The 22289-nt window shown below is 50.9% G+C and overlaps 1 protein-coding gene across 3 annotated transcripts in view; it reads right to left on the bottom strand.

Moving 5' to 3' along the window:
* Positions 1-5511: 5511 nt before the first annotated feature.
* ANKFY1 (ankyrin repeat and FYVE domain containing 1) overlaps positions 5512-22289 on the bottom strand; it is a 102098-nt gene continuing 85320 nt past the window's right edge. For 2 of the 3 annotated variants that reach the window (XM_050765241.1, XM_050765242.1), the window contains exons 18-25: positions 21517-21717; positions 19434-19610; positions 16205-16352; positions 15666-15756; positions 14729-14853; positions 12637-12783; positions 11128-11218; positions 5512-9600 (exon numbers count right to left, since the gene is read on the bottom strand). In XM_050765241.1, the coding sequence (XP_050621198.1) occupies positions 9468-9600; positions 11128-11218; positions 12637-12783; positions 14729-14853; positions 15666-15756; positions 16205-16352; positions 19434-19610; positions 21517-21717 (1113 nt within the window). In that variant the 3' untranslated portion in view covers positions 5512-9467. The other variant, XM_050765243.1, reaches the window with a different exon arrangement.

The raw sequence follows: 22289 nt of genomic DNA, 5'->3' as shown, positions 1-22289 counted from the left end.
CCTGTTACCTCTTGACTATTTGTTAAGGTAGATGGGGGCAAGGAGTGTTCCTCCTTCAGACAGAAGTGGGACCAGCACTACCACAGACAGTGCCGTGCCCTCTGTGCATCGCCCCATCAGAGCCTCCACCCAGCTCCCTTTCCCACTCAGTCTCCCCCTCAGCATCCTCTAGCTGCCGCTCTCTCTGTCACTGTCTCCTTTTTCTCCATCATTCATTTCACTAAATCGCTTTCCAGATTCACAGACTAGAAAGTGGAGGCTGCCCCCGCTCCACTGGCAGACCCGTGCTCACTGCCCCTATGGCCACAGCTGTTCCTTACACTTGGGCTCCGGCTCATGGCTCCTTTTGCCTGCCCCCCCGCCATCTTTCTCGCCTGCCCCTCTTGTACCCTTAACCTCTCTCCACCTCCTGGATCTTGCCCCAGGCGTGCGTTCAGCGGCCCACTTCTCTCATGTAACCTCCCTCAGCGCCACAGCTGTGGCTTGTACTTACTAGCTTTGCTTTTCAGCCCCGTGTGCTCCGACAACCAGCACAAATTCTGCTCTGGCACATTCCATGGTCACAGCCAGTTCTTACCTGAGCTTCATCACACTGGACACTGGACTGTGGGGTCCTCCATGAAACCCTCGCTGGGCTTCGTCCTGCTTCCCTTTCTCCCTCTGCCTATTCCTTCTTCATTGCCTTGAGAACCCTGTTTTGCTTCCACAAACCCCTTCCCATTGGCTCCTCTCACTCCAAATCTGGCAGTTACTTAGACCATCAAACCTGCACCTCTACTCCAGGCAGCTTTCCAGAGCGTTTCATCTTCCCTTCCCATGCTGCTTCTAGTTCTCCAAGTGAAGGGCCCACCAGCTTCCCGCGGAGTCAGAATCCGAGCAGCCATCCACACTCTGTCCTCCTTCCCTCCTAACCCACCTGCAGGTCCCGGGAGCTCTGCCTCCCTGGTTCTCTCCTTTCCCTTCCCTCTTATCTGTCCCCAGTACTCCGTCTCTGGCCTAGGCTGTCATTTCTCACCTGGATTACCGAAGGAGCCTAACTGTACTCCCTCCCTCCAATCCCTCCTCCGCACTGCTGGGAGCCGTCTTTTTTTTTTTTTTTTTTTGAGATGCAGTATTGCTCTTTTGCCCAGGGTGGAGCGCAGTGGCAAGATCTCAGCTCACTGCAACCTCCGCCTCCTGGGTTCAAGCAATTCTTCTGCCTCAGCCTCCCAAGTAGCTGGGATTACAGGCATGTGCCACCACACCCAGCTAATTTTTGTATTTTTAGTAGAGATGGGGTTTCACTATGTTGGTCAGGCTGGTCTTGAACTCCTGACCTCGTGATCCGCCCACCGCGTCCTCCCAAAGTGCTGGGATTACACGTGTGAGCCACCGCACCTGGCCGAGCTGTCTTTCATTATTAATAATGATCAAGTCCCATCCTGGCTAACAAGGTGAAACCCCATCTCAACTAAAAAATACAAAAAATAACTAGCCGGGCGAGGTGGCGGGCGCCTGTAGTCCCAGCTACTCGGGAGGCTGAGGCAGGAGAATGGCGTAAACCCGGGCGGCGGAGCTTGCAGTGAGCTGAGATCCGGCCACTGCATCCCAGCCTGGGCGACAGAGCGAGACTCCCTCTCAAAAAAAAAAAAAAAAAAAAAAAAAAAATGATCAAGGCATGTCCCATTTAAGCCTCCTCAGGGGCTCCCCTTATCTATAAGGACTGAGTGCCAGCTCCTCTGCTGCGTGCCACACGAGGCCCTTCTGTGGCCTCTCTCCTTTTAGACCTGTGCCTTTCCCATCTCCTCCCATGTGCACCTCTCCAGCCTTCCTCTCACTGCGGTATGTCTGCAGTGCTTTCACACAGGCTGTTTCTTTTGCCTGGAATGACACTTTTTCCTCTGTTGAATTAATCCACCCCGTATTGCTTCAGTATTCAGCTCAATCAGGCCCTTCTTGGAAGCCTTCAGTAACTGTTGGGCCAGCAGCGAGATACAGAGGCACTTTCCTTGGTTCCCATGGCACTGTGCTCATATCACAGTGGGCTCTTACCATGAACTTCCTATCAGCCTCTTGCACTGGACCAGACACTCTGAGGACAGAGCCCCAGTGTGACTCAGCTCCGTACCCCTATATCCACATGACTCAGCGCCAGACCCCTATAATCCACTTTACTCAGCGCCATACCCCTATATCCACATGACTGAGCTCCATATGCCTATATCCACATGACTCAGCGCCATACCCCTGTAATCCACTTTACTCAGTGCTGTGCCCCTATATCCACCACGCCTAACATGTGGGAAGTGCGTGCAGAGGTCTTTTTTTTTTTTTTTTTTTTGAGACAGAGTCTTACTCTGTTGCCCAGGCTGGAGTGCAGTGACGTGATCATAGCTCACTGCAGCCTTGAACTCCCGGGCTCAAAAAGATTCTCCCACTTTGGCCTCCCGAGTAGCTGGGACTATGGGCATGTACCAGCACGCCTGGCTAGTTTTTTATTTTTGTAGAGATGGGGTTTCACCATGTTGCCCAGGCTGGTCTCGAACTCCCGGGCTCAAGGAATCTGCCCACCTTGGCCTTCCAAAGTGCTGGGATGACAGGCGTGAGCCACCGCACTTTTTGGAGATAAGGCAACAAAGGCACATAGAACTGAAGTCACTGAGCGTGGAGCTGAGCCTAGAACGCAAAGCTCTGGATGCCTGATTCGGTGTCATTTTCACTCCTCCATATTTCTGTATGTTTGGCCCTCCCTGGGGCAGGACCAGGAGCAGACAGAAAGGAGAAGAGCTGAAATTAGGATTTTCTTCTGAGTTCTAGGCAGTCCCTGAGCTCAGTGCTGAGACTTCTCTGTTACCCAGAAACAGCCCCCAACCCCAGGCGAACTGAAAAATAGTTAGTGCCCCTGATTTAGTCCTCCTTAGTCATTCAGCAAATAACTTACCAAGCACCTACTATGTGCCAGGCATCATGTCAGGGCTGGGGGTTGGGGCAGCAAGGCTTCTGACCTCAGCGGGCTTGTCGTATGGTGGAAGAAACCCCACAGAGCGGCCAGAGGCCGTCCTTGTGGCAGGAATGCAGGGAGAGTGTGAGGACCAGGCCCCAAGATGTTCTCCATCCTTCAAAAAACAAACAAACAAAAAGGAACAGTCGTCACTCCAGCCAGCTGCGGGCTCTGGCCGTGCCTAGAGGGTACGTGATCTCTGACTGATGCAAGTCTCCTGCGCACAGGCTCCGGGCAGACTTGGCTGGCTTCGGGAGCCTGCTGAGTTCCTTGCGCAGTGAGAATTCATTTCCTTTTCGATACTTACCTTATGGTAATTACCTTCCTACTTAACCTGCTAACACCTCTCTCATGTCAGGGCAAAGGATTCAGCAAAGAATTAGGTTCGGCAAGAATCGGTTGTCATTTTAACGGCCTGAAGGGCTCAGCCGTGAGAAGCTGTAATTACTGGAGAAATGCCTCGCCTTTCCCTCTCAAGTACAGGTGGCCCTGGGCAAAACCATGGGGGAGGAAGGGCAAGGCCTTGATGGAAGCCACAGATAAGCTCAGCTCAGGCTCAGCATGCAGTCAGACTTGCTGGCAGAAGGAAGGGAAGGAGAAAACTCTGCCGGGCCAGGCCTTGTTCTCATTTAATCTCTATGCCTGCCTCGAGAAGTTCCCATTTTATGGCCCAGAAAAGGGGCATGAATATCTCCCCACCTCTTCTAATAGTTACATCAACATCGTGTGACAGATCTGATCTCTGCCACACCAGTGAGCATGGTGTTAAGGCAAAGCCTTTGCAGCTGCACTCCACTCCAACATTGTGAAGGAGGCCGGGCACTTATAATCCCAGCACTTTGGGAGCCCAAGGTGGGTGGATTTCTTGAGGCCAGAAGTTCGATGGAGGCCAGCCTGGCCAACATGGTGAAACCTCATCTCTACTAAAATACAAAAATTAGTTGGGTGTGGTGGTGTGCGCCTGCAGTCCTAGCTACTGGGGAGGCGGAGGCTGCAGTGAGCCGAGATCACACCACTGCGCTCCAGCCTGGGTGACAAGAGTGGGACTCTGTCCCAAAACAAACAAAACCCAAAAATAAAGAACTCACCTTGAAGGAAGTTTCAACGTCTGCCTTTTCATTCGGAGATTACGGTTTTCTATAAACATCTAAGAGTGAAGAGTCTGAGGTTTTTTGGTCCCAGCTCAGCCAGTGATCCCACCCCGCCCCCACACTTGCTTTGCTCCAGGCATAGCTGTGCTCTGAAAGCCGGCCCCAATGGGGAGGTTCGGACTGTGCTTGCTCAGCAGTCTGCGGGTGCCCCTCAGAGAAGGGCAGCGACCCTAGGCTGGACCCCACCCTTGAGAGCATTTCCTACTGCCAGAGCCCCCGGTTTCTTCCGGGCAGCAGATACCGCCGTAGCCCTTGCCAGAAGAGCCCTGCCGTGCACACACCAGAATCTGGGTACTTGGATGAGAAGGGCACATTACTGATCACCTTCCTCCAGGCAACCCTGTGAGTTAAGGACTACAGTCCACTCCCATTATGTAGGTAGGGAAACAGAGGCAAAGAAGTTAGGAAACTTGCCCAGAACTCTCAGCTAGTCAATGAAAAACCAGAACTAAAACCCAGTGCTCTTCTCTGGCTGGGTAAACGTGTGGAAGTTGCTGTGTTCCTGGTTACTATTTCTGCTTCGCTTATAACCAGTGACAGTGTGGTTAGCACTGTTCACCTTAAGGATAGCGGTGAGGATTACTTGGGATTGTCATGTGGAAACACTTAACAGTGCCTGTGAACGATGAGAAAAGCCACTGGAGAATGAGCTTTATGAGCTCTATCACCACAGCTAGTCTGACCTAGGGGTAAGCAAAATGGAAGACAGGAAAACGGACTGTATTAGCTCAGGAAAGCGTGAGGGCCACGGGAGCTGCTTGATTGGTAACGATTCGTACAGGGGCTTTATGGATCACTAGATTTCAATCTGAAAGCCCTGAAACCGTCCTTAGTATTCTCTGAAGCCCACAGTGCCAGTTGCCCTTCACGTCTTGGCCAGCAGAAAGCTCATCATGAGTGGATCCTCTTGGGAACTTCAGAGGGGTCAGGCGACAGTGATCGAGACTGCCTCAGTGATCACGCTCGGTGCCATGAGCTGAAATCTCGGCCAAGAGCACAGGCACAGTGAGTTAAGTAAGCAGCTACTATGTTTAAAATAACTACACTTTTCGGGAGCTAAGCTATGAGGACGTAAAGGTGTAAGAATGATACAGTGGACTTTGGGGACTCAGTAGAAGGGGTTGGGGGTGAGGGATAAGAGTCCACTGTACACTGCTTGGCTGATGGGTGCCCCCAAATCCCAGAAATCACCACTAAAGAACTTCATGTAACCAAATACCACCTGAACCCCAAAAACCTACTGAAATTTTTAAAAATTAAAAATAAATACATAAAATAGCTACTTTTACTGCTGTCAACAGCATGTTCCTGAAAAATGTTGTTGGAATTCAAACTTTCCTGGAGGACAGCTGGTCAAGAAATTTATTCACATGTCAGGAGTTTTCTAAAATTTGTTTTTAATGCTTATTGGTATTTCTGCATTGGAAGTAACTACAAATGTCTTATTAAAGTTTCCACTTTAAATGCACAATTTTACTTCATTTTATTATAAGGAATTGTTACAGAAAATGCAAATATCAGTATTTGAAAAATACATTCCATTACACAGACTCCAAAGAAACAATTCTGATAAGTGCCATGGTCCTCTATGATCCCATCACCCCACACTGAGCACCGCCCCGAATGGGTTGGAAGCCAGGGGACCAACCCACATGTGTGCCTCAGTTTCTGCCCAGCTACTGCCCCTCCTCTGGGCTCACGCAGCGATGTTGTAACAGCCACCTCCGCACGTCTGCCAAAAAGGGCAAGTCATCAAGGCCAGCAGTCTCAACTCAAGACTCCCTAGCTGCAGGAAACCAATATTGTCAGTTGTAACAGGTTAATATATTATTTATGCCACACAAAAAAGTAATTGTACAGGCAATGATCTTCCAAAGAAAGTCTTTAAGGCATCTGTAACTTCTGGGAATTTCAGGGTTTTTATCTTGTCAGTCAGCTCTTCACTAAATTACTTCCAGAGTGAGAAGGTAGCTCCCAATTCCCTTTGGCAAGTTGGTGCCGCCTCCGTCCTCTGCCACCAGGCTGGGCTGGGGAGCTTTGGTGCTTCAGATAGTTCTTCTGGGACTTGTCCCAAGGGAAGCAAGTGTCTGTCATGGAAGCATTACCCTTACTTGTTGCTGCTACTGTCACCTGGGAAGTTAGCTTGCCTTTCAGGGCTAAGCATTACATAGTTAAAAAATGTTCTTTTTCTCCAGATAAAAGAAACCTAGATGGAAGTCAAGGCTCTCCCCTTTCCCAAGACCTTCCCTCCACTCCATACCCATGGACAAGATCAGTGCAGAAACGGTTCATTACGGCAGGTGTGGGACACGAGGGGGGGAGCGGAGAAACCACACACACACACAGATCCACACAGGGACCCGTTCAGGGACAAGAGTGAGGACACAGAACGGGGTTGTCAGAAATGACCCGGGGCTCTGAGGTAGAGGACTGAAGGTCACGTAGACCCCACTCCTTGGAGAGAACGTGGCAGGTGAACTGAGCAGTCGAATCCAGCCTCAACTAAATCGGTAATTGGGGTTGACAGTGCACAGGCCCAAAACTCCAAATAGAACATGTTCTAACATGTTAGTGAGACACCACGAAAAAGATGACTGAAAGTCAAAAGTCCTAAGTGTAGGCACTTAAGTTTACGGGAAATTTCGGTGTTAGAGGATCACAGCAAATTAGTTTAAGCCATTCGATTTATATATAGCACGTGGTCTGTACCTTTGTTTTAAAAACAACGACAACAAAAGACTGTTAAGAATACACTGAATAATAAATCTGGCGATGAGCAAAGGGCAGCTCAGAGCAAATTCAGCATAACAACGTTGACTGTTGCAGCAAATTATGTTTCAGTAAAGTTTATTTTTCCTGCTCTACTCATTCAGAAGTGGCAACTTTCTGAATGAATTTCAGTTTTTGCTACTAGTACTTAAGCGACTGATGAAAACTTACCCACAGCTAGGCAGTTTTGTACTCAAGTGTTGACAGCAGGGAGAGCACGGGAAGGGCTGGAAGCATGCCTAGTCCCAGCCAGGGCAGTGCATGTTGGAGTCCACTGGGACGGTTCCCACTCAAGGAGCCTGCTGAGTGCAGCCCAGCTGAGTGCAGCCTGCGTGGTCGGGGGACCTCCTAAGTCTGTGGAAAGAGGCTTTTCCTGTATCCACATGAATGCACCCTGCAGCCAATGGAGAGCAGGGCTCAATGTTCTCCCAGTCCATAGCTGGTCAGTACCACTGCTGTCCTGGGACTCAGGCTAAGAAACAGAAGCTCGAATCAACATATTTTAAACATGATCTTCAGATTCTAAGTGCAATGACAGGCGAGACTGTTACTGAGATTGGTGTGGCAGGGCATGGGTAGAACAATCGGCTTCACCCTTGACTCATCTCCCACGTTCTTTTTCAAGAACAGGTATCCATGTGCCAACCACTTCAATTCATACCCGAACCATGATTCTCTTACTTTCTAACTCAGGTAACCAAGCTACCTAAGCCCTGCCTGCTTCCTTATGGCCCTTTTCAGGTAACAGAAAATGGAAACTGACCACATGCCTCACATGGCCAAATGTCTGCCAAGACTAGCAGAGCTTTTCTATTAAAAATTCTGTATGAAACATGTCAGACTGGGAGACGGGAATGCTTCTAATTAATTGTTTTCTTTTAAACATTGTGCACAAGCTTATATTAACATAGAAAGCATATGTATCTTATAAATCACAGAAGCTTTTTTTTTAAAGTAGTACTCCAGTTTATCAGTTCATTTTACACACATATTTAGGCAACAGAATGTATAAATCTACCGCAACACAGAGGACACACTATCCAGAAAAGAATGAACAAAAAACAGGCTGTTGCAAAAATATTTAGTCCCTTTACACATATATTCAAACTTCATTAATGCAAAAAAAAATGTAGTGGTTATTAAGTGTCTGAAAGAATCAGTATGTATGATTGAGATTGCTAATCTCTGAGTATAACACATATTGTTCATCTCAGAGTTGTTTTGTTTTAAAGCAGTGGTAGATGCTTCTCTTTAAATGTGCATTTTTTAGAAACTGGCCAAACCTTCAAAAGAAAAGTTTAACACCTCATGGTTCATATATGTACTAGCAGCGACGCCGGCCCAACAAGTTCTGGCGGCCTCATCCAGCACACAAGCCAGAGACTTCCAAAATAAGGTGGTGCACAGGTGGCCAGGGCCCTCGGCTGGTGGCCCTTCGTGGGGCAGGGCAAGCTACACAGAACTGGGACCAACAGCACTCGCAGCATCACTAGGGAGGATTTCGGCAAGAAGCGTTTGGTCAAGGACATAGGACCTGCCGGCCTGAGGCTGGAAATGCCCTTGGGGCTGAAGCCTTAGTGACTCCACCTCTCATCACTTGGCCTGTGTGAATCTCTTGCTTTAAAAGATGCTCTGTAGAGTTTCTCCTGGGAGACCGTGTGAGCGGAGGCCCAGTCACCGCTGAGCATTAGAATCACTGATGCAAGAATGCGTGAGGGTATTTCTGAATATGGATTTTTAAATTGGGATCACCAATAATGCAGCTCTATAAAAAGTGCAGCACAATAAAAGTGCATTTCCTCCAGCACTCTCCAGCGGCAGAGTGACTGAGGACTCCACAGACAGGACGCAGCAAGACGAGAGAAAGAGACGGCTGCTACGAGGCGCCAGGCGGCCCCGCTGCACTCCTGACACCTCAGTAGCGTGAACACTGTAAAGCTTTCAGTTGTTAAGGCCACGAGTTTTCAGCTCTCATCTTTGAACCCTGTTAAGAATAAAGATTTCACCTTTTTAAAAGGGGTAGCTCACTAAAAATACAGCTTAGCTTAAAAAGAAAAAAAGACTTCAGGGCAAGAGGATCCTATTATCTTTATGAAAACACTGTACAGAAAAGTCCACAGCCACTTACCCTAGAGTAAAGCCAGCTCATTAGCCAGCTTCCTACACCGTGAGGCTCTGCCCCATCAGTCAGCCCAGCGGGAAGACTTCATGAATGCTCTGGGACGGACACCAAGCTACTGGAAGGGAAAACTGGTTTCCAAGTGTCCTTGTATGTTGCTAGCAGAATGGGGAGGGGTCTAATTCCTACTCACATTTACCACTTAGGCCAAATGGCCTGGTCCGATTAGTGAGACATCGAGTGAAATCGATCACAGTCTGACACACACACAGACAATCATATGGAATCATTTGAAATGGGATCTATCACACCATGGTCCTTAATCGTTCCAGTCTATTGCCGCAGGAAGACACGCGCCAGCTCCTGCTCTGGGTGGGGTCAGGCTGGTGAGCAGAGCAGCTGCTGGGGAGGTGACCAAGGATGTGGCCTGGGCCCTCCGGGGGGCTCACTAAGAGACCCCACCCAGAGTCAGTACATCAAAACAAATGTTGCAAACTCGTACAGGCCTGTTCAGATCGAACTTTATAATAGGAATCTCCTTGGTCGAGCATTTATGGCAAAGAAGACGTCCGCAGTGACGACTGTGGAAGCAAAGAAAGGAAGTATGAGAGGAGCACTGACGACAGACTCTGCTTCCTGGCAAGTGAGGACAACCGCAGCAGGGCCTGGCAGACAAGGCGCCCGTGATGCTACTCTGGCAACTCTGCTGACTGCCAGCCAGGTTACCATAATTCATGTAGAATTTTTAGTCTATGAAAACAAAACTCTAGTCAATCATTATGTTAAAGCAATACTGAAAGCGGCTTTTTTTTTTTTTTTTGAAGATCAAGAGCAGCTCGGGCCGGGCGTGGTGGCTCACGCCTGTCATCCCAGCACTTTGGGAGGCCGAGGCGGGCGCATCACTTGAGGGCAGGAGTTTCAAGATCAGCCTGGCCAACATGGTGAAACCCCGTCTCTACTAAAAATACAAAAATTAGCCGGGCGTGGTGGCGCATGCCTGAATCCCAGCTACTCGGGGCTGAGGAATGAGAATTGCTTGAACTCGGGAAGTGGAGATTGCAGTGAGCCGAGCTCATGTCACTGTACTCCAACCTGGGTAACAGAGCAAGACTGTCTCAAAAACAAAAAGAGAGCAGCTCAGCACTATCTTTTTTTTCTCTTTTTTTCTTTTTTGAGATGATGTCTCGCTCTGTCGCCCATGCTGCAGTGCAGTGGCATGATCTCGGCTCACTGCAACCTCTTGCCTCAGCCTCCCAAGCAGCTGGGATTACAGGTGCCCGCCACAACCCCCAGCTAATTTTTGTATTTTTAGTAGAGATGGGGTTTTGCCATGTTGGCCAGGCTGGTCTCAAACTCCTGCCCTCGAGTGATCCGCCCGCCTCTGCCTCCCAAAGTGCCGGGATTACAGGCACGAGCCACCACACCTGGCCTATCTATCTCATCTTAATGGGAACAGCTCCTTAGTTCTCGGCAAAGCGCCCCATACTGAGGCACACCATGAGGGCAGTAGCTCATCTCAGCTTTGCTGCAGGCAGCAAGTCAGGGAGGACAGGCAGGCTGCCTGGGAACTGTGCACCGTCAGCTTCCAGCAGGAACGCCACCAGTCTGCAGGCTCCCTGCCTTCCCTACATCTCTCTTCCTCCGTAAGATCCTTGGGTGTGCTCATCTCATCCCTCCATTTGGTCAAGTTTTTTTTTTTTTTTTTTTTTTTTGAGACGGAGTCTCGCTCTGTCGCCCAGGCTGGAGTGCAGTGGCGCATGTCGGCTCACTGCAAGCTCCGCCTCCCGGGTTCCCGCCATTCTCCTGCCTCAGCCTCCCGAGTAGCTGGGACTACAGGCGCCCGCCCCTGCGCCCGGCTAATTTTTTCTATTTTTAGTAGAGACGGGGTTTCACCATGGTCTCGATCTCCTGACCTTGTGATCCGCCCACCTCGGCCTCCCAAAGTGCTGGGATTACAGGCGTGAGCCACCACGCCCGGCCCATTTGGTCAAGTTTTGCCCGTGAATGTGCAGGACCCGGGCAAGTTCACGGCCTATCCTGGAGAAGGGGGGAAGCAATGGCGTCAGCGAAGTCCCCTCAATGCTGTGACGGTGACGCTGGGGTCTTACCAGTGATGTTTGCGAGTTGTGACTCCAAACTTGGCAGTGCACTCATAGCAATAGGAGCCGTCGCACCATGGAGGCTCCTTGGACAGCATATCTGTAACACAAAAGGGAGAGGACTAGTCCCGTCAAACAGCAACTGCGCCAGGCAAGCCCCAGGGCTTAGAGGGAGCAAGGAAACAGACCAGGAAGTGCGGCCACCCACTGCCACATGACATAGGTGACGAAGGAGCAACAGGTTCTAAGTGGCTCAGGGCCAGCTTCCCAGAGGAGACTGGAGGATCAGCCCTTGCCCGGGAGACTTGGGGAGAAGGAAACAGTGGTCAACGAGGTGGACCAGCGGTGATGTCTGTGGGGGAAACACGTAGTCAGGGATGACTGGGACGGAAGGCACGGTAGGGAGGGAACAGAGACCACACAGCTAGAAAAACTGGCCAGGGGAACAGAGGATGGGACTAAGACAAGAGAAATTGAGGAGGCAGAATCTGTAAGACTCAGTGACTGAACACAAGTGTGGGATGTGAGAGGGAGCAGGCAGAAGACACAGGTGATTTCCAGGCTTCTGGAGAGAGTGCCTGAGTCTGCGGTGGGGCCACGGGCAGAGCAACCTACGAGAAAGAACCAAGTATTCACATCCAGGTTAGGAGTTACCAGTGCAGACAGGAATGACCATCACTTGGATTTACTGGCTGAACTCTCACTCTATGCCAGGCACTGACCGCTCTATACAGAGAGGTCCACTGAGCTCACAGGAAGGGAGCAGCATGTGAATCCGTCAGTCCCTTCTGAGTACTGGGATGTGGGCGTGTCGCCGGCCCTGTGATGGGCACCAGTGCTGAGCTTTTAAAAGGCTAAGTGCATGGCAGAGGGAAGTTGCAGTGGACCAGGTGTCACAAACGCTGCCCTTCAACCTGGCTCTGCCACAGACCAGCTGTGCCCCCGGGCGGGTCCTGTGCATCGCCATCACATGGCTACCAGGGGTCTGAGCTTGTTTTCCCGTCTGTCTCTCCCCACTGTGGGTGATGACATAGCACAGGCACTCGAGGCGTTCTGATTCTGTCACCTCGGCAGGGAACAGAAAAGATTCACAAATATGAAATCAAGAGGGAAGCACTCCTTTCCACAAAAGGGACGCAGGGGAGGGAGAGCTGACAGGGGCTGGAGTCGTGGGCCATTCTGAAGGTTCTAGAGGATCTGGATCAGTCTCAAGAGGACAGGTGTGCAGATAAGTGGCCAGGAGACACAGGGAGGGGGGCCTGCTGGGGCATTTCCAGAAGGTTGTGGGACGTGGGAAATGAACAAGGCAGAGTGCTGTGAAAAGACTGTTCACAGCGACCTTCCCAACACTGCTCAAAAGTCCTTCACTTATTCAGAGAGCCAGTCGCAGCTACTGCCTGGAGACGAGCAGTTCCGATCGTAAGGCACCATGAGATTGAAAGATCGCCAGTACAATACATCGCGATGGTAACACTGAGATGCTGCTCGCACTGTAAGAGCAGAAAGCAGGCCACTCACCTAGAAGTCTAAACAGAAGCTGCTTGGTGGCGACCTGGTAGTTGAAAATGTTGACTCCCTGGTTGTTATTTACCCCGAGGCGAGCCCCCGACCGGACGATGGCGCGGCACAAGTTGGCATTCCCTTTCATGTATGCCAAGAGCAGCACTGGAAAACAAAAGCACACACAGGGCTCCTTCCCACCCGGCCCAGCCTGGCACCCACACGTGGAGGGCGAAGACAGCCAAGGGCAGAACAGACTGCTGGCAGGACGTCTGTTCACGAAGTCCCCACAGACACACGGGGGCCCCGAGGCTCTGGAGAGACCTCTGTGGACAACCTGTAGCATCTTCCAATAAAGGATGTGGCCACGAGCCAAAGAATTCTAGAGCAGCTGCGGTTTCCGAGACGCGGTCTTTCCCGCGTGGAGCTTTGGCTGCGAAGAGAGCTAAGGTCGCACGGGTGGTGAGGGGTTCACCACGGAGGGAGTCATTACTGTGGTCTCAGGTGCCTTCCTCTGGCATGAAACACTGGTTTCTCCACAAAGATCAAAGCTCTTTTCACCCAATGTAACTAAATCTAAACCTATGAGTTGTGTACACATGGAGAAGAAAAATCAGTATTAGGACCATGTTCCAGAAAGTTCTTCCACCCCGTGGAGCCCGTGGGAACCCACACTCTGGCCAGGCCAACCTGCTGGCCTTCCCTACAAACAATTACAGCTCACTGCGGCTCCCCTTTGCTGCCCTTTCCCAGACGCTAGGTTTACTGGGTTCCTTAAGTTCAACTCTGAAAATCGTACAATAACATGGGGGTTATTTTTCCCACTATCAAATGAGGAAGCAGGCCTATGAGGGAGGATGCACCCAGTCACCCTGCTAGAATGCGACAGGGCTAGGACAGGGCTAGGCATCTGCACCCAGGTCTCTGTAAACCGGGGGCCTAGACACGGAGCCCCTCCCTGCTGCCTGTTCCTGTTTACCTGCTCCCGGGCAAGGTGTGCTGAGTATGTGCTGCTCACTCCACCCCCAGGGGCTGACTCCTCTGAAGCTTAAACAACAATGCTCACATAGCAAGGCCACCAACTCCTCTCAAGACCAAGAGAAAACGGTGAGAAAGGATGCGGTCCCATGTTAAGGTTCAGACAACCCCATGGTGACTCCATTTCTGCCAAGACCACAGAGGCGCTCTCTCTAGAACTGGGTGAGTGAATGGGAATGCAGCAGCCACACAGCTGCGCGGAGGGCTCTGGGCTGGGATGAGAGATCTGGTTTTGTTTCATGGGGTTACTTTTCCTTACCCGAAAAACGGGGATACACCTATGTGCACTGCTTCCCTCATGGGGCTGCCACAAGTCCTCGGCAAGAAAACGAACGCAGGAATCATCAGAAAAGCTAGGACACACGGCTGACCAGTGACCACGGGGACCCAGAGCAGCCGGGAGAGGCCTGGAGCCTCGGCATAAGAAGGCGCCCTGTGTTTCTGGGCAGTCTGCCACTTTCTCAAAGGATGCCAACACACACTCGAGCGCATCTCTTCCTTTTGAAGATCCTGTGAGATGCTCATACTTTCTTTCTCTGCTGGAATTTGGGAGCTTGGGTAGGGCCCTATTTGACTGGACAAAAGGCAAATGAGGGAAACAAAAACAGGTGGGCAGGCCTGTTTAGAGAAGGGTATGGATGGTTTCAGAGCGCTCGATGCACTTGAGATGTGACGGTGTCTAAAATCAGATCCCCAGACTCTGAGATGTGACAGTGACTAAAACCAGACACCCCAGACTCTGTGAGCTGTGACAGTGTCTAAAACCAGACACCCCAGACTCCGTGAGACGTGACAGTGATTAAAATCAGACACCCCAGACTCCGTGAGATGTGACGGTGTCTAAAATCAGATCCCCAAACTCCGAGATGTGACAGTGACTAAAACCAGACACCCCAGACTCCGTGAGACGTGACGGTGTCTAAAACCAGACACCCCAGACTCCACAACAGGGCTCTGTAACTCACACTCAGAGGGCCCAACAGAACTGTTCTGCGAGCTGAATGCTCTCAGATAACGACGTGTGCCTGGGCTCTTGCTTTTCCCGGAAGCGGGGCGCGGCCTTGCTACGTACCCGTGCTGCCATCTGCGTCTGGCTTGTCCAGAGGGTACTCCGGCATGCATTCTAAGAAGAGATCAAAGATGGCCGCCGCATTCTCCTTGCCGTATTGTCCCAAAATGTGCAGTGGTGACTGGCCTCTGATACAACAAGTTGGAGAAGTTAGGAACGTATCTGCCATGGCCATCACACACAAAATAAACAGAATTTTCTGAACTCTGTGACGATGGATACATCTAAAAGACATGCTGGGTTTACTGGGTTCCTTAAATTTAACTCTGAAAAGCATACAATAAGATGAGGGTTATTCTTCCCACCATCAGATGAGGAAGCAGGCCTATGTGTGACGCCCTGGTTTTGTGACGCCTGAAAAACAGGTAAGGAAAAGGAGGTTCTACAAAGTTTTTCTTTTTCTTATTTTGTATTTTACTGTAACCTAAGTGCATGCGTAACAAAAGTTTTTTTTTTTTTTTGAGACAGAGTCTCGTTTTGTCGCCCAGGCTGGAGTGCAGTGGCCGGATTTCAGCTCACTGCAACCTCCGCCTCCCAGGTTCACGCCATTCTCCTGCCTCAGCCTCCCGAGTAGCTGGGACTACAGGCGCCGCCACCACGCCCGGCTAGTTTTTGTACTTTCGGTAGAGATGGGGTTTCACCGTGTTAGCCAGGATGGTCTCGATTTCCTGACCTCGTGATCTGCCCGCCTTGGCCTCCCAAAGTGCTGGGATTACAGGTGTGAGTCACTGCGCCCGGCCAAAAGTTTTTTTAAGAAGCATTTTTTATTAAAACAAAATACCAGTACCAAAAGTACCAAAATAAAGTACCCGAAGCTGGTGAGGGGCCCTAGTGGCCAGTTTTGCAGCCCCTCCCCGGGGCTGACGGGAGGCACCAGCAACCAGCAGCTCTGAGCAGCAGGCCAGGCGCCGTGGGGCCTGTGCGGGCCCAGCACACTCACCTGAGATTAAAGGCTTCGGCGTCCACTGTGCACTCTGTCAGGAGAACCCGGATGTTGTTGAGCCGGCCGTGCATGACAGCAAGATGGAGAGCTGGGAAGTAAATCCTCTTACTGTGCAGGCCCAGAAGCACACGCAGAAAACTCACCACTCCCCTCACCGCACAGACCTCTCCGTAAACAGGACCTGGCCACAGCAGCGACCGGCCACACACAGCCACCCTTTCTGGTCTTCACCACCCTCAAGGATGTGTCACAAATGCAACCTCACGCCTGCTCTGTGCTGTGCTTTCTGCTTCAGCAGTTACCCAAAGGTGAGATTTAATAGTTTCCCAAGGAGGCAGTGCAGGCTTCCAGGGCTCAGACGGGGAGGCTGCCCAAGGCCTGGGCAGTCGCAGGCTGGACGCCCTACCCAGAGCACTTCCTGTCACAGCTTTCTCCTGTAGAAGCCAAGCTTCCCGGGGAGCAGACCCAAGGGTGCACTGCACCCACCCCTAGAATGGAGGGATAGTTCAAGCCACTAAGGAATGACTGGGAGTTACCATTGTTTCCATTCTCATCCACGGCAGCAAAGTCCACGCCATTCTCCAGAAGGACTGAGCAGATGGTGGGCAGGTCCTGCTGGGCAGCAAGATGAAGGGCAGTCTGGCGATGCTTGGTTAATTCATTCACTTTGGCTCCTGCAAGAAGCTGTTGAAGTTCATTACATGAACAGTCAGTCTCTCTGCCACAATCAAGATCCCCCTTGTGGGGGCCAAGTCTGCTTGTCTTCTGACACCCACAGAGGCTGATGGCCTGCCCTGCTGACAGAGCTGGGAGCATAAGGGCTTCAAACATACCCCTGCTGAAGCAGAAACCGCAAAACCTGTGCCAAGGGCAACTTGGCAATTACCTATCAAAATGTTAACCAGCCATTCCTTGGAACACAGAAACTCCACTTCTAAGGCTTTCGTATACAAAACTGTGTAAGACTGCAGTGATGTTCACTGTGCTATATAAGGGTGTCTACTGCTTGTAATAGGAAAGCCTGATGGCAAAGGGGTTTGGTTGTAAAAATTGTAATAGATACAAATAATAAAGTAAGATGATAAATATTTATCGATTAACATGGAAAGATGTTGATAACAAGTATGTTTAAAAAGCCTCGCAATTTAGAAGACAGTACGATTCCATCTGGGGAAGGCAGAGCTCTGTGTACACACAAGCGTGCACGCACACGGGCACTTGCAAGGTGTTTCAGAGCATAAACGCCACACTCGGAAGAGCTGGGGTCAAAGGGAGACACGCTCTGTTTCATCTCCTTCCATGCTTGGAGTTTTTCCACAGTGAGTATGCACTATTTCACTACTGTTTTCTGTTTATTATTTCTTGAGACAGCAACTTGCTCTGTCACCCAGGCTGGCGTGCAGTGGTACCATCATAGCTCACTGCAGCCTTGAACGCCTGAGCTTAGATGATCGTCCCACCTCAAGCCTCTAGAGTAGCTAGGACCACAGGCATGTGACCCTATACCTGGTAAAAAAAAAAAAAAAAAAAAAAAAAAAAAAAAAAAAAAAAATTCTGTAGAGAGGAGGTCTTGCTATGTTGCCCAGACTGGTGTCAAACTCCTGGCCTCAAGTGATCCTCTCAACTTGGCCTCCCAAAGTCCTGAGATTACAGGCATAAGCCACTGCGTCCAGCCTGTTTTTTCAAAGAAAGAACACAGGCCGGGTGCAATGGCTCAGGCCTGTAGTCTCAGCATTTTGGGAGACTGAGGCGGGCAGACTGCTTGAGCCCAGAAGTTCAAGACCAACCTAGGTAACATGGTAAAACCTCGTCTCTACAAAAAATTTAAAAATTAGCTGGGCACAATAATGGTGTGCACCTGTAATTGCAGCTACTCGGGAGGATGAGATGGGAGGATTGATTGAGCCTGGCAAGTCAAGGCTGCAGTGAGCTATGATCAGGTCACCGCACTCCAGCCTGGGCAACAGAGCAAGACCATGTCTCAAAAAACAAAAAAAAGAAAAAAAGGGACACAAAGAATTACAGAATCGAAACAGCAGGTGGGACCTTTACATGATGCCCTATTCATTTAGTATTTGAAGTTCATCATCCTCTTTCCGAAAAAGTTTAAAAAACAGTTGCTGTAAACAGAAAATACCTGTAGTCTGTAGTCAGAACCCAATTTGCCGCTCCTGAGGTGAAAGGCCACCCCTGGTTCCTCCGCGTGCATGGGCACTGCCTCTGGGAAAATCTAGGCGCTGGTTAGCTGCTCGGTTAGGACCCTGACTTCTAAATCCCAGCCTCCTCAGAACTCTGGGCGCCCAGTCTCACCACTGATCGGTAAGACATATGAGTGGATATGGGACTGTCAATACAGGGCGTCTCACAGATGCATATTCATGGGCCCTGGTGCTATGTTAGGGATCATCACTGGCCCCACAGCTGGTTAACTGGGAGGAGAGAGGTAGGGAAGGGGTTTCAGTATGAACAGGTTCAAACAGGATGCAGCATCAATTCAAAGAGAAAGGAGCACGTGGACACTGGAAAACCCGCTGTTTCTAGTGTTTCTGGGCGCTCCTATCATCTGTCATGCCGGGCCCTAGGAAGGCAGGAACCTTGGTCAGGGACAGTAGATGTCCTTCCGCCCTACAGAGGCATAAAGACTGATGAACACGAGGCTGATTCCCTACGACTTTGGGACCCAGCTCCGCCTCCCTGGCTGCTTCTCCCACATCCAGTCTGTTCCCGGCATCGTCAGATCCACCTCTCCTCATTCCTCAGTTCACACTCACTTCCACAGCCTCCCCACGGTCTAGTCCCCGGTGAGCCCGCCCCACACCTGTGTGTCTCACTCTCAAGGCGCCTCCTTCAAACGCTGCCTCAGCTCAAACACAATCAAGTCACAAGGCTTCTCTAAAAAGTACTCTTCAGAAACAGTTACACCAAGGCAGCAAGGCTGCTCAGGTGCCCTGGCGGCCAGTTCCACGGCACGCGTCGGGGACTGACGGGAGGGACCAGCGACAGCCGGCTCTGAGGAGCAGACCAGATGGGGAGGCCCTGGCTCAGCTCTGGCCTTGTTCTCTCAGCTCGGACACTTACAGTGGTTTCTCTGCTGCTGAAAACATACTGGCTGCTCACAGTTTTCGTCTGAAATGTGACACCCACGTTCTGTTTTCTGCCTGCCTCTCTACCCACAGCTCTTTCAACTCTCCTACAACTTCTACCAAATTTTCCTACATAAAACACACCACATGCACTTCCGGATCTCCACATCTTGGCTGAGACCCTTCCCTGCCCGGGTGGTGTCATGTTATACTGGAAAAAGCAGGCTTTGGAGTCCAGTGCCAAGGCTAAACTCCAACACTACTAGCTTACATAGCCTTAGGGGGTAAAACTCTTTCTCGGCCTAAATTTTCTCCTTCGTAAAATGTAAAACATTTCTCATACCCCACTGTGGTTTTGAAAATTAAGAGAGCTCACTTCAAAGTCCCAGCTGAATGCCTGACAGAGAACAGAAGCGGGTCTCCGCTTCCTCTGTGCTGCCGCCCTGCCTCTGCCGTCGAAACCCTGCCTTCCGGCAGGGCCCCATCTAGCATCTGGCAGCCCAACAGGGCGCTCAGGACATGCAGCCCTTGACACCATCTCTCTGAGTGCACCGGCCTTGCTCCCCAAATTCACACTGGCCTTTCACCACACCGGGCAAAGCACCTGTGAAGAGATTCTGCACAAGCTCTACACTATGCTTTGACAACGTATTATTACACACAGTATTTCTGTGTCACTTACCAAATTGCGGACAATCATTTCTGAGCCTGCTTGGACAGCGAGGTGCAGGGGGGTCAACTTGGAGGCATCCTGGACTCTTGAATTTACATTAGCGTGGACACTTATCAAGAACAGCACACTTTCAATATCAGAATTCTGAACTGCCACATGAAGGAAATTCCGGCCCTTGTTATCCACCTACAGCAACAAGTGCAAAGCAAAATATTAGTTCCCTTTTAAGAGTACCTCCTGAGCTTCATCTGCAAGCTGAACTGACCACTGGAGAGGTCACGATGGAGACCTTCCCTCAGTCTTAGGAAACCCCCTCCCAAGAATGAACACGAAACGCCATCCCCCAACCCCACCCACAGACCCGCTCTACACATGTGTGCACCGAAGCAGGTGTGCACAGCCACACCCACACGGTCAGGGGAAGGGAGCTGCTGCAATAACCCACGCTGCCCGGGCAGCCTCCTGTAGTAGGAACTGGATGGGGAAAACCAAGAAAAAGACAATCTGAAGGATAGGGAAATGAAAGCGCCAAGATATCAGGATACTCACGGAGAGGCAAAGATGGAGACAAGCGTTGGAAGTCTCTTTGCTTTGGCTAAAACAAGTGCCCAGCATCCTAATGCCCCAGCGGCACTGCCAGCCTGACCCGAGCAGTCAAACAAAGGCTTCAGAAACGTGGAGACAGGGCCGGGCGCGGTGGCTCAAGCCTGTAATCCCAGCACTTTGGGAGGCCGAGACGGGTGGATCACGAGGTCGGGAGATCGAGACCATCCTGGCTAACACGGTGAAACCCCGTCTCTACTAAAAAATACAAAAAAAAACTAGCCGGGCGAGGTGGCGGGCGCCTGTAGTCCCAGCTACTGGGGAGGCTGAGGCAGGAGAATGGCGGGAACCCGGGGGGCGGAGCTTGCAGTGAGCTGAGATCCGGCCATTGCACTCCAGCCTGGGCCGCAGAGCGAGACTCCGTCTCAAAAAAAAAAAAAAAAAAAAAAAAAAAAAAGAAACGTGGAGACAGTTTCCTCTTTTACTGAGCTACAAGACTACACACCATGCGGGAGGGAGCCAACAGCAAGTCACAGGCTTCACTCCACTGATAGAAACCCAGCAGAGCTCAACGAAATCAACCACACCGTAGACTGGAGTTCCCAGAGCTGTCAGCATGTGTGTGGCGGCGGCAGTGAGCGAGACCCCAGTGCTGCACACACGGCACACCGCTTCACAGGCCACACAGCCACAGCACATGCCAGTCCTGTAAGCAGCGGATCTGCAAAGCGCTTGGATCGACAGTCCAGTTTCACACTGGAGAGAAGAAACGGGAGGGGCCACTTCACACCACCTGAGAAACGTGAGGTCACCACCTACACAATCCAGTCACACTTGCGAAAATGCTGAAGACAGGTGGTGTACAGAAGCCTAAGACACCAAGCAATCATCTCCACCCACGCGAGGATTCCACTTCATCCGGGTCCCAAGTCTGCATCTCCCCTTCATGAGTGGCTATTTCCAAACGCTGCCAGTATTCTAGGTGCTGGCTGGAGAGTCAGGTTCCCGCAGGACCGGCCTGACAGACCCCTCCCCACTCCCACTCAGACCAGCTGTTACTGTCATTTCCCGCCCAGTTGGTTGTTGCAGATCCACAGTTCACCATCCACATTTAGCAGCTGGTAAAGCACCACAAAGAACAAGGACAGCTGAGCCTGCTGAGTAACTGAACTCCTCCAAAGCACTCAGGAAGTTGCCCCAACACCACAATGCAAGCTCTTTAAAAGACACTCCTTACTAGGACAGTTGACCATCCTAGCAAAAGCAAAGAATGAGCTCGGCTGTACACGCCACAGACTTCCTACAATGGAGCCCACTGCCTCCGCTTCCGTCTCCGCCTGGCATTGTCAGGCGCTGACATACCGGCAGAGGAGCCAGATCTCCTCCTGCACTGATGGGACATCTCAGCAGCCACATTCTAGGGCAGGGAGGACAATTTCCAACCGAAGTTCTTTCCAGGAAGAGCCATGTTTAGTTGGTGACATCTGTCTAGTCTCCAGCTTCCGCGGAGCCCAGGACCATGTGGAGAATGCTGGGTGTCCTCACTCACCTGCTCAGCAGCCCCGGACTCTCGTTTGAGGATGGCCTCGGCTGACTTGTTGTTCTTGAAAGTCATGGCACAGGCAAACGGGGTCAGCCCTTGTCTGTCTCGCACGTTCAAATGGATATCGGGGTGAGAAACCAACAGCTGAATGATGACGCCGTGTTGGCTGCTGATGGCCACGTGGATGGGGGTTCTTCCTTCTGCATCCTATGGAACAAGGCACAGAATTTAATGTTCAATTGCAAGATAAAACTCAGGAAAAATATGAAGGGGTATAACTTTTAAATCAAATTTCAGTTATGAGACTCGATCAACACTCCCACCCTGTTTGACTCAGCTGTTAAAGACGCCAAAGAGAAATGACTAAAAGTCACTTCCTGTTACACCACGTTCCAGCGACCCAGTGGTGACCGTGGACCTGGCACACACCCGTGTTTCAGATCTGCAGTGAGTCTCCGCTCTAAGCCACCACTCCTTATCTGGCTGCAGGGCCTTAGATATCAATCTGCACAGGCTCGAATGTTGAAAAGCATCAAAGGGCGTAACTCAGGGGTGCTCCAGTGAGCTACCAGGATGTTCTCCTAAATACAGTATGCAATTTGGGACTAAACTCTCAGTGGAAATCTGTAACTAAGGGCCAATAGGAGGCAAACAGAAAGAGCTGAAACAAATCTTCCTCCTGCTGTAGTAAGGACAAAGGCCCAGAGAAGCACAGTCAGCCTGAAATCATGAACACTGCAAGGGAGGCCGTGTGTTCATGAAGAAGCAGCGCCTGGAAC

The sequence above is a fragment of the Macaca thibetana genome, chromosome 16 (genome assembly GCF_024542745.1).
Source record: "Macaca thibetana thibetana isolate TM-01 chromosome 16, ASM2454274v1, whole genome shotgun sequence".
NCBI lineage: Eukaryota > Metazoa > Chordata > Mammalia > Primates > Cercopithecidae > Macaca > Macaca thibetana.
This window is presented reverse-complemented; position numbering and strand designations above follow the sequence as displayed.